Consider the following 14,757-nt stretch of genomic DNA (forward strand, 5'->3'; position numbering starts at 1 on the left):
AATATGATGTTTTATGGGGCACAAAACAACAAAAACTATATATATAAAAAAAAAAAAATCTAATTATGTCTGAGTCTGGATGCCGAGACCATATTTACGTGTTGTGCTCCATAAAATATCATATCGGTCTCAACACAGTGCCATAATTGTATATCAATCAATTTAATAACAAAAAATTAGACAGAACCACAGACGAGTTCTTTGCCATGTTTTGTTATTGCACGAGTTTATAGTGCACAAGAATATTATACCAGAATATTATACCAGGACACCACGTAGCGGTTGAGTGGTATAAATATTGCACACTATATACACAAATTATATACAAGCAGTCTAGGACCATACAACATAGCAAGTAGTAGTCGGTTACATTATCACGTTATATATAAAACGTCATGTCGATAAAAGTGATAGCACTCAATATTCAATGCCACTGGAAATCGCCGTTTTAGACAACAACAATGAAATATCATGATTTATCAGTACGCAGAGCCACAGATCGGTGCAATATGATCTGAAAATGAAACCCATGTGATGTAGAATTGTCCAATCGGAAGTATGCATAATATGTCTTGTTTTTTTAAGAGGTTGGAGCAAAAGTTCATTTTCTCTAAATTTTATATGTTATCATATATATCTATCTATCTATCTATCTATCTATCTATCTATCTATCTATCTATCTATATATATATATATATATATATACTCTACTAAGCTGTTCATATTCTATAAACCGTATCTAATTATTAGTAACTGGTAGTTATTATAATTCTGATTAAAGAAACGTTTTTTTTTCAGCTACTCTTGTCATCCATGTTCTTGATGTCAATGACAATGCCCCAGTTTTCAACCAAAATACAACATACAATGCCAAGATCAGAGAAAATTCACGTGGGATACCCATTTCATTTACAAACGTACATGCAATGATTATCTCAGATTCAGATCAGGTAAATCATTATATGTGGACTGAATGAATGAATGAATGTTTAACGACACCCCAGCACGAAAAATACATCGGCTATTGGGTGTCAAACTATTGTAAATGTAAACAAATAAAGTGATGATCAACATTAATATAAAAAATCAACAGTTAAATTAAAACACAGTGTAAAGAACTGTGCAAAAATTACAAATATCACAGATAGATAATATTAACATTTATAATAAAAGTCAGTACCATGTAAAAACAGTAAGATAAGTTCTGGATGAAATCGAAAGATTACATCACATTACGTTGGCCAAATAAATATTTTCTAGTTTCTCTCAGATGCTTACACTCCACCAAAATGTGGCGCACAGTCAGAGTACACTGACAGTGCACACTTTAAGGCGGAGGATCTTTCTTCAAGACAAATTAATGGGCCAAGTAGGTATGGCCGATGCGAGCACGACATAAGGCTATTTCATCCTCCCTGCACTGAATTACATGTGGATTTATACTAATATATGAATGCATGGTTATATGATACGTATGTATTATGCATGTATCTTTCAGTAACATTGTCGTATTTAATGGTGTAATATGTTTAAATGAAAGAACGTGGGTTTTTTTTCGCGAGGGCATGGTTTTTGAATGTGAGAGCATGGTGTTTGACCTTTTCCACATGGTGATGGAATTCTTCTGACCTTTGAGATCAGCCATCGAATAACCATATATTAGAATATACGTAAATAAATAATACTGTAATGATTTGCGGTTAAACAACACATTCCTTGTCTTTGTTACCTATAGGATGTGCATGCTCACTTCAACATATCCATCAACTCTACGTTATTTGAACCAGCTCCAAATCAGGGACAGACTCAAACCGCTGTTCAGATACGAGTCACTGATTCAGCTTACTTGGATTATGAGACGACAAAGAGTTATGTGCTGATGGTATGTACTCTCTCTCTCTCTCTCTCTCTCTCTCTCTCTCTCTCTCTCTCTCTCTCTCTCTCTCTCTCTCTCTCTCTCTCTCTCTCTCTCTCTCGAGATCTACCGGGCTCGGTGGCGTCGTGGCAGGTCATCGGTCTACAGGCTGGTAGGTACTGGGTTCGGATCCCAGTCGAGGCATGGGATTTTTAATCCAGATACTGACTCCAAACCCTGAGTGAGTGCTCCGCAAGGCTCAATGGGTAGGTGTAAACCACTTGCACCGACCAGCGATCCATAACTGGTTCAACAAAGGCCATGGTTTGTGCTATCCTGCCTGTGGGAAGCGCAAATAAAAGATCCCTTGCTGCCAGTCGGAAGAGTAGCCCATGTAGTGGCGACAGTGGGTTTCCTCTCAAAATCTGTGTGGTCCTTAACCATATGTCTGACGCCATATAACCGTAAATAAAATGTGTTGAGTGCGTCGTTAAATAAAACACTTCTTTCTTTCTCTCTCGATCTCGATCTCGTTCTCTTAGTCTACTCTCACTGATTTAGCTTGCTTGGATTATGAGAAGTCAAAGAGCCATCATCTAGTTATACACGATGTACACACAGACGTACACTTGCATACGCTATTATTATAATTATTACTATTATTATCCCCCGAAACGCAATTTGCGAGGGATATTAAATGGGTGCCATCTATCTGTGCGTCTGTCTGTCTGGTAATATTTCCATAGTACATGTCCAAAACCAATTAAGATACCTTCATGACTCACTGTATAAATATTAATCTAGTAGTCTAGTAGTGTATCTATGAGGGAGTTTTCATTTTCAATATTTTCTGTTGTTACCATGAAAACAAATAGCCAGAATGACGAGATTCACAGTTTCTGCAGCACAATTCCATAAAAGTTCAAAATGGTTTCATGAAACTTTGTACACATTATCATCTCGTCGTCTAGTAGTGTTTGTTTGCTATGAAAGAGTTTTTATTTTTGATATTGTTTTCTGTTATCATGGAAACAAATACAATGTCTAAATTCACTGTTTTTAGAGCACAACTCCAAAACCATTCAAGATAACATCATTACTCTTTGAACATAAATCAGTCTAGTGGTCTCGTGTGTGCCTTTTTCTATCAGGGAGGTTTTTTTGTATACATTTGTTTCTGTTGCCATGGAAACAAATAGCGAACAAATAGCTAGAATGATCAGTCACCAGAAAGTAACTTCATGAAACACTGGGGCAAGACGTAGTACAATTAATCTCGTTCGAACCAGTACACCATGACAGGTATATCAAAGTGCTATCCTGTCTGTAGGTAGGTCCATATACCTACTTAATTTGTAGTGTAGGGGCATATGCAATTCCGTGGGACTTGAATGTTAATTTGTTGAACCATCCATGATTGTAATTGTTTTAGTATGTAGATTACAAAAAGATATGGCTCAATGTTTTCTAATGAAGGTCAAGGTCATTTTGACGTTGTTCTAGGTCAGTACCCAAAATTGACTTATGGCATCATTGCCACAGGTGTTGTTTCTTTAGAACATGGACATGTATTGTCTTGTACAGGTAAGTCAATATTATGTATGGATATGGTATACAGGGTCATAAAACATGTTAATAACCATTTTTAATTAAATATAGTTTTAAAAAGTCTCCTTTTTTCTAAAAAAAAAAATGCGGATTTAGTTTATATTATACAATTTATATGTGCCGAAATTATCTCTGTTTCGTAGGTAAAATAAGGGAATATATGGCATTTTTATTATAATTATGATGAGCATACTATATTACCTGCCCTCATCTAAAAGGTTTCACTCAGTATTAACATCATCATCCGACTTATCACCATCAAGGACTAATGGATTCACTAAGATGGTTTGATCTTGTGACGCAAGCACCTCGGGCGAGCACTCAACCGACATGTCCCCATTTTGAAAGCAAGAAAAAACGCTATCAAGAAAAGAACATGTCCCAACAAGTCATCGATAGAAACATTAAGCCACTGCAATGGAAGTTATTTAAAGAGGCGTTCTCTCTACAGTAAATGAATACCAACAAAGACTTGAGATAACATACTGGTTCCTGATTACACAAGTATCATTCCTGGATCAGCGGATGATGATACTGATCAATATTCCAGTATTGGCAAAGATGCCGAAAAGAACTGAACACTCATAATATTCACATGGTTTCTTCAAGACCTCTCGATGTAACCCAGTGTATGTCAATTTAAAACGAAGTGCACCAGTCATTGTAATTTGAAATAAAAGATACTTTTGCTAGCCCACGCAGGTCCCTGTTTTGTTTTCACTATGACTGCAAATGATTCCAGTCATGTGGTGGGTTTCGACGATAGTATAATATATAGCTCTAATCATCGATTCATACATCTTGATGTTAAAGTTTGTTTGGTTTAACGACACCACTAGAGCACGTTGAAGGCATACACCTTGAATGCAATGCATTACACAACCATTTCGTTGACTGTGTATCGTTGTGATTCACATGCGTGTTCTTATCCTATTTGATAAACATCCTTTTGAAACTTTGCAAACCAAAACGTTGTGTTCGTCACTACTGTTTCTGCTGCTACTGTTCATTGTTTAATATCTCGATGCCATTTTTAGTGCAATAATCTATCTGGAGCCCAAGCAATACACGAAGTGTAAATCACAAAACCTTGTTCTACTTTGGAGGCCATCCAATACAAAATGTCCGTTACACTAGTCAGACCAGTAGTTATCCTAATTCGAGTTGTAGAAGTTACACTTCATGAAACCTATTTGATTTTGATCATCCTCCTGCAAGGCACAAGGCATTGTAGACCAGTTGTGACACAATATTTTCCATAATTTTAAAACTTCTGCCACTGATCGGAAGTGAAGAAAATACACTTCCTTGATGACTATAGGGTACCATAACACCACAGCAAGTGTCTAATGTCCACACCAGCAATGGTTTTATTCTCACTGGCATATAAGCTGGATCATAAATGGCAAAATTATGTATCGTCAGACCCTTGCTTTAAGGCTGTTATGGACACATCTAGATAGTTCACCTGCGCGTGCTGTAACCTCACCGTGGTGCAGGGGTGTAACATTCTCTTTGAGAATGGCCAATACAACACAAATTGAAGTTTAGAGTAAAATTGAGTATCCGTAAAATTCTGTGATATTTGTATTTGTATTTTTGCACAGTTCTTTACAATGTTTTTGTTTAAACCTTGAATTTTTATATTGATGTTGATCATCACTTTATTTATTTGCATTACCATAGTTTGACACCCAATAGCCGATGTATTTTTCGTGCTGGGGTGTCGTTAATCATTCATTCATTCATTCATCTAGATAGTTTAACAGCTATTCCATACTTGGTGGGCTAGTCTTACCGATATTACCATCAATGTATAAGCATTTATAATTTTTCTATGGTGTAGTTGTAACAAACATTTAATTCCCAGTATATATTGGAATCTGCATCATGTATTTGATGGATTTGTTGTCATTGTTCTCTTGTGGATCAAACTAATGTGACTTCTGTTCATCACAATCTTCTAACATAGACTAAGGGCCCAAATCAGGGTTTTATAGGTAGGCCGTCAGCTTACGTAGGTGATCAGTAGTATAATGAATGAATGCATGTTCAACAACACACCAGCACGAAAAATACATCGGCTACTGGGTGTCAAACTATGGTAAAGGCAAGTGATCAGTAGTAGGAGACTTTGAGGTCATGCAAATGAGGACAAATTCAGTCCACATCAGCACAATTTCAGTAATTAAAACAAATTAAGTACATGTAGGTCAGAGAGAGGTCAGCCAATTAGAAGGCAGTATTTGTTCATGTTACCTAGCTATTCTGCACACATGGGGGCCAAAGTAACCTATACACTACTGAAATTGTAATTCTGACATATAGTCTTAGAGATGACACCATTTTATATGCACCATCATACAGACAGTGTAGCACATACCACTGACTGGAACGAGAAATCGCTGTGGGCCTGCCCCAGATATTCATGAAGTTATCTTTAATGGTTTTGAAGTTGTGCTCGGGAAAAGGTGACTATTATAATTATACTACTACTACTACTACTACTACTACTACTACTACTACTACTACTACTACTACTACTACTACTACTACTACTAATTATTATTATCATTATTATTATTATTATTATTATTATTATTATTATAAACGAGAATAATGCTATGATAGTTTTAATAATTTATTTCAGTACTAAATATCATAGTATGTGAATTTCCTGTATCATGTTGCTACTCATTAGTAGACTATATGGTGACAGTGGCTTTTCTCTCGCTATATGTAGATAATAACTAGATAATGACGTCGGATGTCTGCGAGGCTCTCATTCGGCTTGAACAAGATAAAGCAGATGTCCGACGTTATTACCTAATTATTATCTTTATCCTGCAGACCGTAACAATTAAGGGGGAAAACTATTATTTGTGTTATTTTAGCCACATTGTACGATGACCTAGAGGGAGATTGAGTGAAGTCATCATATTATGTCATTAGAAACGGTGGTTGCAGGATAAATGTACATTAGACGTCACGAAAATACCATAGTTTTAAAATGTGCTGCAGAGTTCCAAATGTTCCATTCATTTCATTTCTTTAAGGTAACTGCATCTGATGGAACACACAGTAATCATGTGTCTGTCGTGGTTACCATCATCGATGTCAATGACAACAACCCCGAGTTTAACAGAACACAGTATATCGCTACTGTGTTTGAAAATACAACAACATTCATAAACCAACCACTTATTCAGGTTGGTACATGTATTGTGTTAGCACACTCATAGATACAAAATATATAAAATGAGTGTGTGTGTGTGCATGTGTGCGCGTATGTGTTCATGCATGATGGAACATTCCTTGGAGCATAATGTTTGTAATGGCATCTGTTAGGTAGGTACTTTAAAATGTAGTTCAAAGAAGGACATTATAAAACTTTAGAATTGTTTCCATAATGTATCAAGTAAATTTCGATAATAAGTGAGAGGGGTCCTCTTGGAGGACTCATTTGCTTTTTCCCAAATACGTTTAGTATTCACAACTAGTATGTCGAAGGCCATGGCATATGCTGTTCTTATATCATCACTGTTTTGACAGTGTTTCATGAGAGGGTGAAACATTTTAAAATGAAATTTTTTCATCATATATGAAGTAAAATGTGCTATTTAAACCACTTGTGTCAAATAAAAGAGTCCCTGTTTTCACCCGAGTGCATGCCACCAGAGTTATATGTATTCGAATAAGCTGTCCTGTGCTAGTTTTGATTTAGTAAACTAGGCCTATTTTGAGCGGTGCATCGAGGATGTATTGTAAAAGATCTCCTCGGGAGTGGCAGACCTCCTATAGATAGAGATTCATGGAATAAAGAACAATTTTACCAAATGCCCATTCAACTACATTGTGCAGGTATGTTTTGATATTTGATAGATGATTTCTATGGTAAAGCGAATATAAAATATACGTTGTTACTATTTAGCAGGTGCATCCAAATGGCCGCAAGTTTTTTCTCTTACAGTTTAGACCAAGTTTTGCAATTGTCATACTCATATGTTCAATACATAGTACCTGTAGATAAAATGTATTGGCGCGTCATTAAACAAATGTTCCTTTCCACTCCTTTGCCTTGTGTTTGCAAATAGAGCCAGTAATAAAGAGTAAGGCATGTCTTTCCAGTTGGGAATCCCCATTTTACTATCACTTACACCTACTAGTATATCAAACGTGATATTCTATTAAAACATACAAAAGAAAGGAATAAATAAAATATAGATGAAAATAGTTGGGGTAATTTTTAATGACTCAAATTATATTTGTTTTGTTTATCTTATTTGTTTTTCTTTCTATTATTCTTTCTAGGCGGTGGACATAGATGATGACTTTAAGAGCATTGTGTCCTATTCATTGCAGGGGTTTCCGAAAGTGTATGTGACTATAATTACCGCAAATATTTATTGACAGACTCATAAATGGTGTTATATGATGTTAAAAGTCAATATTTTTGTAAGTCATTATTAAAAAATATATATTAATTTATATTGCTGTGTTTTAATACATGTTTTAAACAAATACAATATTTTGTATATAATAATATGGTGGGTTTTGTGTTGCTTTTGTGATCTGTCAGAAAATATTTGTAACATTTTCTTGCTTAGAATACCAGTATGATTATATCCGGTGTGTTTGTGGTCGTATATTAATGTTTGTAGGAGTCGGTTTTCATTTTACTTATTGTTTAGAGATAAACATAATTCAAAATAAAGTATGACGTTTTAGTGTTATTATTGGCAAGTATGATTCAAATTTAATTATAAGTATTGTCTGTTATTTCTTTTACATTCATCTGGGTATGAACAAAAATCATCCGCAAACGTATGTGAGAACGGCTTCACCGATTCACACAGGTTGCAGATGATTTTTTTTACCCACTGTAATCTAATATTCTGCTTTATGTGTATATTTGTTGTCAAATTAATGTTTTATCTTGTTTAGAGATACTATTTTAAATATGTAACTGTTTTGTCATTCATATTTCGAATATATCATGCTAGTCTTTTTGTAGGTTTTCAATTGACAACAAAACTGGTGCCATTACAATAAAGGAAGCTCACCTATTAGATCGGGAGAGTAGAAGCTCCTACACACTCACTGTGACTGCCTCGGATGGGGAACGACAAGTGTCTGTACCTCTAATTATAACAGTACTTGACAAAAATGACCAAACTCCAAGATTCAATGCAGATCAGTACGATGGAACAGTTGAAGAGGGGTCTATAAATTTTATTAGACCTGTTAAAGTTCAGGTTAGAATACATTTAATTGAAGTAGGAATTCGCTAAATAAGGTGACTTACTAAACTATTTGTGTAAAAATATGTGACACTATAATACAAAAACACCACTTACTGAGCTTAAAATGTGAAATATAAATACTTTTTATTTTTCATAGATGACAGTGTATGATGTCACAAAACATTTACTTTTAGCTAGGTGTAGTGAGTGACTTTATTACTTCCTTCCTAACCAGTAGCCCACGACTGGTATATCAAAGTATTTGGTGTAAGCTGTCATATTTTTGGAAAAGTGTACATAAAACATCCCTTGCTGCTAATGGGCTTCTACTGATCACTACAATATAATACAACAAAATACAATACAGTGCAATCTGTATTGCAATGTTTGTATGGCTATATTTGTAAATGAAAAATGTTCACAGTAAAAACAAACATACATGAACTAGTTATAATAATAACTGCGATGAAACAAAGTGACAACTCAACAGTATTTAGCAGGCTGGCTGTTCATTTAAACTTAATGTGTCAGAATTATTAGATGTTTGACATCCAATAACCATTATCATCTAGTGCTGCCATTAAACAAAACAAATGTTTAACTTTTAGATTTATGAATTAAACATAACATTACTTCTTATAAACCGAGGATCACACAATCTGCCAGATCCAGTGTAGTGATAGTCTGAAATCCTGACAGAAATAATAATGTTGTGGTTTAAGTATGTGTCCTGTTGCAATAATATATACTATCAATAATGTTTCCACAGTCATGAAAAAGCATGGAGAAGCATGGAAAAAAACTGTCAAAAAATTTAACATCATTGTTTGCAGGATTTCAGATTATTAATTTAAAGAATGGAAGAAAAAAGTTTGTTTTGTTTAGCGACACCACTTGAGCACATTGATTTATTAATCATCGGCTATTGGATGTCAAACATATGGTAATTTTGACACAGTCATAGAGTAGAAACCCGCTACATTTTTTCATTAGTAGCAAGCGCTCTTTTACATGCACCATCCCACATACAGAATAGCACATACCACGGTCTTTGATATACCAGTCATGGTGCATTGGCTGGAACGAGAAATAGCCTAATGGGCCCACCGACGGGGATATCCTAGACCGAACGCGTATCAGGCGTGCGCATGACCACTAGGCTACATCCCGCCCCTAAGAATGGACGATAGAATCCTCTTATACATTTATTTACCGATACCTTTCTGGTTCTGGGAGCAATATGTGATCTTGATGAGTGCTCACAACTAGAACGTTGAAAGAATATGCCACATATGTCGGTCTAGATCCAGTTGCTTCTATAGTTGTGGACTGATGGTTGTTGGCAGGTGATGGTGCTTTCTAATTAGCATGCATTCAATTGCTTAAATGGAGCCTAAAATATGCGTCAGTGTCTGCAAGCTCCTTAAGTTGCTAATCTAATGTTGCTAGTTATGTTTTGGACAGAAAACATAAATGTAGTGCCATTATGAAGTCTTAAGTGTAAACATATTTTCAATAAATGAGAATAAAACAAAACATATTAGTAAGTATTGATGTTCAGTTGGCATAGCTGTGTGATAGGTAGTTTGATTTGCATACAATACGAAGCTAAAAAAGGAAGATGAAATGGGTGGACAGGGCGACTAGGAGGGGAGTACAATACTTCTTATAACCATTAATGGAGCAGCTATACAAAGTAGGGACCCACTGCTTCCAGGCAATTGATCAGACACTGAATGTCCATCTCAGTTTACCTGCTAATTTGGTTGCGTATGCAAGAGATCGTGCAAGGGTTCTTGACTGTGGTGCGCGAAGTGTCTATGGCGTTCTGGTCATGCTCCCCTAGATTAATGAAGGTTTTTTATTTGCTTAGAGAAGAGGGCTCGACACAGTTTGACACAGTTTGTAACATGCTCAGTAAACTGGTCGTAAATAAATTAATTTTCTACAGTGTATAAAACCATTATACTTTTCCATGTTGGAAAATATAGTACCAGTACAAATATCATTACAGTTGCCTACTCTCTGCCTATTGGCTCCTATAATTATTCTTTAAAATACTGAAGAAGAATGGTGATGAAAAAATATATTTTGTCATGGAAAAGTCATGGAATTATTTTTATGAGATGTGTGAGAACCCTGTACCAAATATTGCAATATAATATTTTTGGTTTCAGGCTAGCGATAACGATGAGCGTGGAAAAAATAACTCTAAAATAGTTTACAGTATAATACGTGGCATTAATAACTTCGCCATCAATGCCACTGGTGGAGAAATAAGCATCAAACATCCACTGGATTATGAAGCACTGGATGTGTCTCTTAAAGGAACTGTCAAATTAACGGTTGAAGCAAAGGACCTAGGATCTCCACCATTGTCTTCGACTGTGCAAGTTACAATTTCTGTAGTGGTATGTAAAGTCGTCTAACCAATATATTTATTATATTTGCTGTTTTAAAGAAATTACATTTCTAACAAAATATCCCTCAGTTGCCATATTTATCACTTTCGAGTAAATTATTTGGAAATGACTTAAAGAAATTATCCGTCAGATGTACGCAATACATTCTTTCTTAAAAGTGAAATTAGAAATATGGTTGACCAAACTGTGTACATGTATTTTCATTTTCTTTCAACAGGATAAAAATGAATTTGCACCTGAGTTTCAGAGTACACCATATGTTACAAATACTACAGAAAACAGTCATGTTGGTTAGTACATTTCTTTACAAAGTTTCAAACACAGTAAATGCAAGTAGAAGTATAAACATGCTTAACTGTTTGTAACTGGTTGTATATACATGTGATCAGATACCTCAGTGCAACCACATATGAATTGTGATTTTTGGAAACTGCCCTATAACAATTCCCATGCTAAAGTTTTGGCTATTATGGTCGTATTTGTAAATGATCCTTGTTAGTGAAACAAAAATCTAGTGTAATTACTAGTATTCAGTGTTTGTTAAAATGTGCATTGGAATCTGGATTTATCATTAAAATTTTACTCTTAATGTTTTTGCCATGTTTATTAATTTCATATGTTCAAAGCTTTTAATATTCAAATTTGTTTTCGTAGGTTCCCTTGTATTCACTGTATCTGCAAAAGACAAAGATGGTAGCAAACCAAACAACGAAGTCATGTATACTCTGGAATCTGTTGGCCTGGACAAGTTTGTCATTAACAGCACATCAGGGCAGATTCATTTAAGGAATACAATAGACCGAGAAAGTGATAAAAAGCAGTACAATCTCACAGTGGTAGCTACTGACCGTGGTAGAGTGTCACGAAGTAGCACAACGAATGTATTGGTTTCTATAGTAAATGTGAATGATGAGAAACCTACATTTACTTCAACAAGTGTAAATGATGAAATTTATGAAAATGCTACAGTAAATACTAGCATAATACTTGTTCACGCTGTCGATCTAGACGAGGGTTCATCACTTTTGTATTCCATTTGGTGGAATCGGAGTACGATCGTTGCACAGGTATGTCACTTGAATTATTTACTTCAAATACTAAGTTATATTTTCTGTTTGTTTCATCTTGGAATATCAAAGGATAGGAATGTTTGCTTAACAATACTTCAACAATGACTATTTGGTGTCGAACATGTATTAGTATTTATTGTGGTGTGTGATCTAGCAATAATAACGTAAATGCATAATAATAATAATAATAATAACGTAAACCAACTGCCACGACCTGGGGCATAGCCAGAGAGGGAAAAACGCCGAGGCAAACCCAGGCGCTGGGGGTAAATTGGAAAATAAATATCAGTGTCATGAGAAAAATAAAATAAATCTGGGGAAGTTCCAGACGAGGCAAGCGTCTCGTCTGCCTCATGCTGGCTATGCCATTGACGACATAGGCTGGTCTTAATGAGTAGCACCAAGGGATCGTTTATTATGCACTGTCTCGTAGGTCAACAAATATGGCAACATCTAATATACCAGTAGTAGATTTTGGTTGGGATAGAACAAAATATGACCCATAGTAACTCAGGCTAGTACTATTACTACTATTGAGGTATATCTTGCCCCTTCATCTGAAGTCCATGTGGTTAGACCATTCACGTTAGGAGCAATGGGTCATATATTTGTTTTACTCTGGGTCATTGTATTATTTACAATGGCTTCACATTCGCTATACTAAAATGTGTGTCTATGAAAGTGGATGTAAATTAAATTACCCATACTACCCAATGAAAAGAGTATCAAATTTGTAGAACAAATGTTACAATTGCCTTATGTTAGACACCTGCACATTATATATTAAATGAGGTGTTTAATACTAAATAATCGTTTCTTTTTTCTTTTTGTTTGCATTTATCTTAATTGACCTATTACCATGTATGTTAGAGGTACAAAATGCTTAATTTAATTAACATCATTTATTAATGTGCACTAAATCAAAAAGTCTAAATTTGAATCCCGAGTAAGTCCTAGCCATTAGGAGATAGCACTGCCACTACTTAGTATGATGTGTCCTTTCTACTTTACCTGTAGGATGACTGCCACTCTCAAGCCTGGTTAGACAAATCTAAACCTGCACAAACAGACCTCACTGCTATTTCTACATCGTACCTCGGAATATATTACTTAAGGCACATGTTCCAGTATTTCACAAAATTTCACTTCCTTTTTGTCATTTATATTGTATTATGCTAGTTCTTGTAATAGTAGAATGCTTCATACAAGAGGTGGCTGAAAGGTTTTGAGACTAACTGATATTTCAACATAATTCCTTCCACATAACGATACTGCAGTGCCTGGAACCGACTGGTGTAGAATCTTCCTCCAGGTTGTGTAAAAGGTCCTCCATTTACATAATGCTGCCAAACAACGATCTCCAAGTGTGGTTAAAGGTGGAATCTGTCAGTGCAAAATGTGATGAATAAGGACGATTCTTAAAGTTCAAAACCACAATAATGCATTCCAGGTTTGGAGACAACAGACTTGTGCACAGCTGTATTGTCCTGGTGGAACAATATACCTTTAGGGAGTTTTCCCACGAGGTTTATCCTTGATATTGTCACGCAGTTACCTGAGCAGAATAACATAATATTAACGGTATGACCTTTCAGGATGTAGTCTACCAGTAGGATTCCAAGAAAACCGAAGACTTTGCCATCTTTGAACAAGGAGACATTAGATGTTTCCACTGTTCTGACTGTTGTTTAGTTTCTTTTGATAGTGGTGAACCAAAGTAAAGTTTGTTTTGTTTAACAACACCACTAGAGCACATAGACTAATTTAATCATTGGCTATTGGATTTTAAAAATTTGGTAATTCTTACTCGTAGTCAATAGAGGATACCCGCTACATGTTCTTAATGCAGCAAGGGATCTTTTATATGCACTTTCCCACAGACAGGAAAGCACATACCACGGCCTTTGTCCAGTTGTGGTGCAATGGGTAGAACGAGAAACAAAAACAAATCAATTAAACAGATCCACTGAGGTGATTCGATCCTGCGACACAAGCACCTCAAGCGAGTGCTCAATCACTGAGGTAAATCCCGCCCCTAGTGAACCAAAGGCTAATCCATGACTACACATTGCTCAACAAAATCAGTTGAGTCTACTTCAGAACGACGTACGTTATCATGACAGATGATAAACCTGGAACGTTTCTGATCATAACCCTTGGAACTTAGCATGCAGAAACCTTTGTTATGCCAAATTCATTCCTCGGAATATTATCAATTCTCTCTTGAGATATGCCAACTATATTGGCTATGTGACGTGTAGTGAGTCATATCATGTATTCTTTCAACATTTTCCTTAATGGTGGCAATTGATGTTTCCTGATCTTGGATTATCTTGGAGACTCTTCCCCTCTTGAACTCCGCTGCCCACTTATTAACAATGGCAAAGGAAGGGGAACCATCCTTTAAAGTTAACACATGGGTGTCTGTTGGAGTTAGTCCGTTCAGTTGGAGATACTTGATGACAGCGCAGTAGCCAGTTTTCTCCATTTTCAACAGATAGTACCTAGTCACTTTAATGCCTGCAGATATATGATGCCAGGTTGTGTACTTGGTTCA

The 14,757-nt window shown here is 35.7% G+C and overlaps 1 protein-coding gene across 1 annotated transcript in view; it reads left to right on the forward strand.

Annotated features, from left to right (window-relative positions):
• LOC121379486 (cadherin-23-like) overlaps positions 1-14,757 on the forward strand; it is a 56,985-nt gene that overhangs the window by 41,731 nt on the left and 497 nt on the right. The window contains exons 26-33 of the mRNA XM_041508131.1: positions 800-951; positions 1,737-1,883; positions 6,521-6,673; positions 7,776-7,840; positions 8,479-8,719; positions 10,885-11,118; positions 11,348-11,420; positions 11,785-12,011. Of these exons, the coding sequence (XP_041364065.1) occupies positions 800-951; positions 1,737-1,883; positions 6,521-6,673; positions 7,776-7,840; positions 8,479-8,719; positions 10,885-11,118; positions 11,348-11,420; positions 11,785-12,011 (1,292 nt within the window). The remainder of the gene's footprint in view (positions 1-799; positions 952-1,736; positions 1,884-6,520; positions 6,674-7,775; positions 7,841-8,478; positions 8,720-10,884; positions 11,119-11,347; positions 11,421-11,784; positions 12,012-14,757) is intronic.

Source organism: Gigantopelta aegis, chromosome 8 (assembly GCF_016097555.1).
Source record: "Gigantopelta aegis isolate Gae_Host chromosome 8, Gae_host_genome, whole genome shotgun sequence".
In the NCBI taxonomy this organism is placed as follows: Eukaryota; Metazoa; Mollusca; class Gastropoda; order Neomphalida; family Peltospiridae; genus Gigantopelta; species Gigantopelta aegis.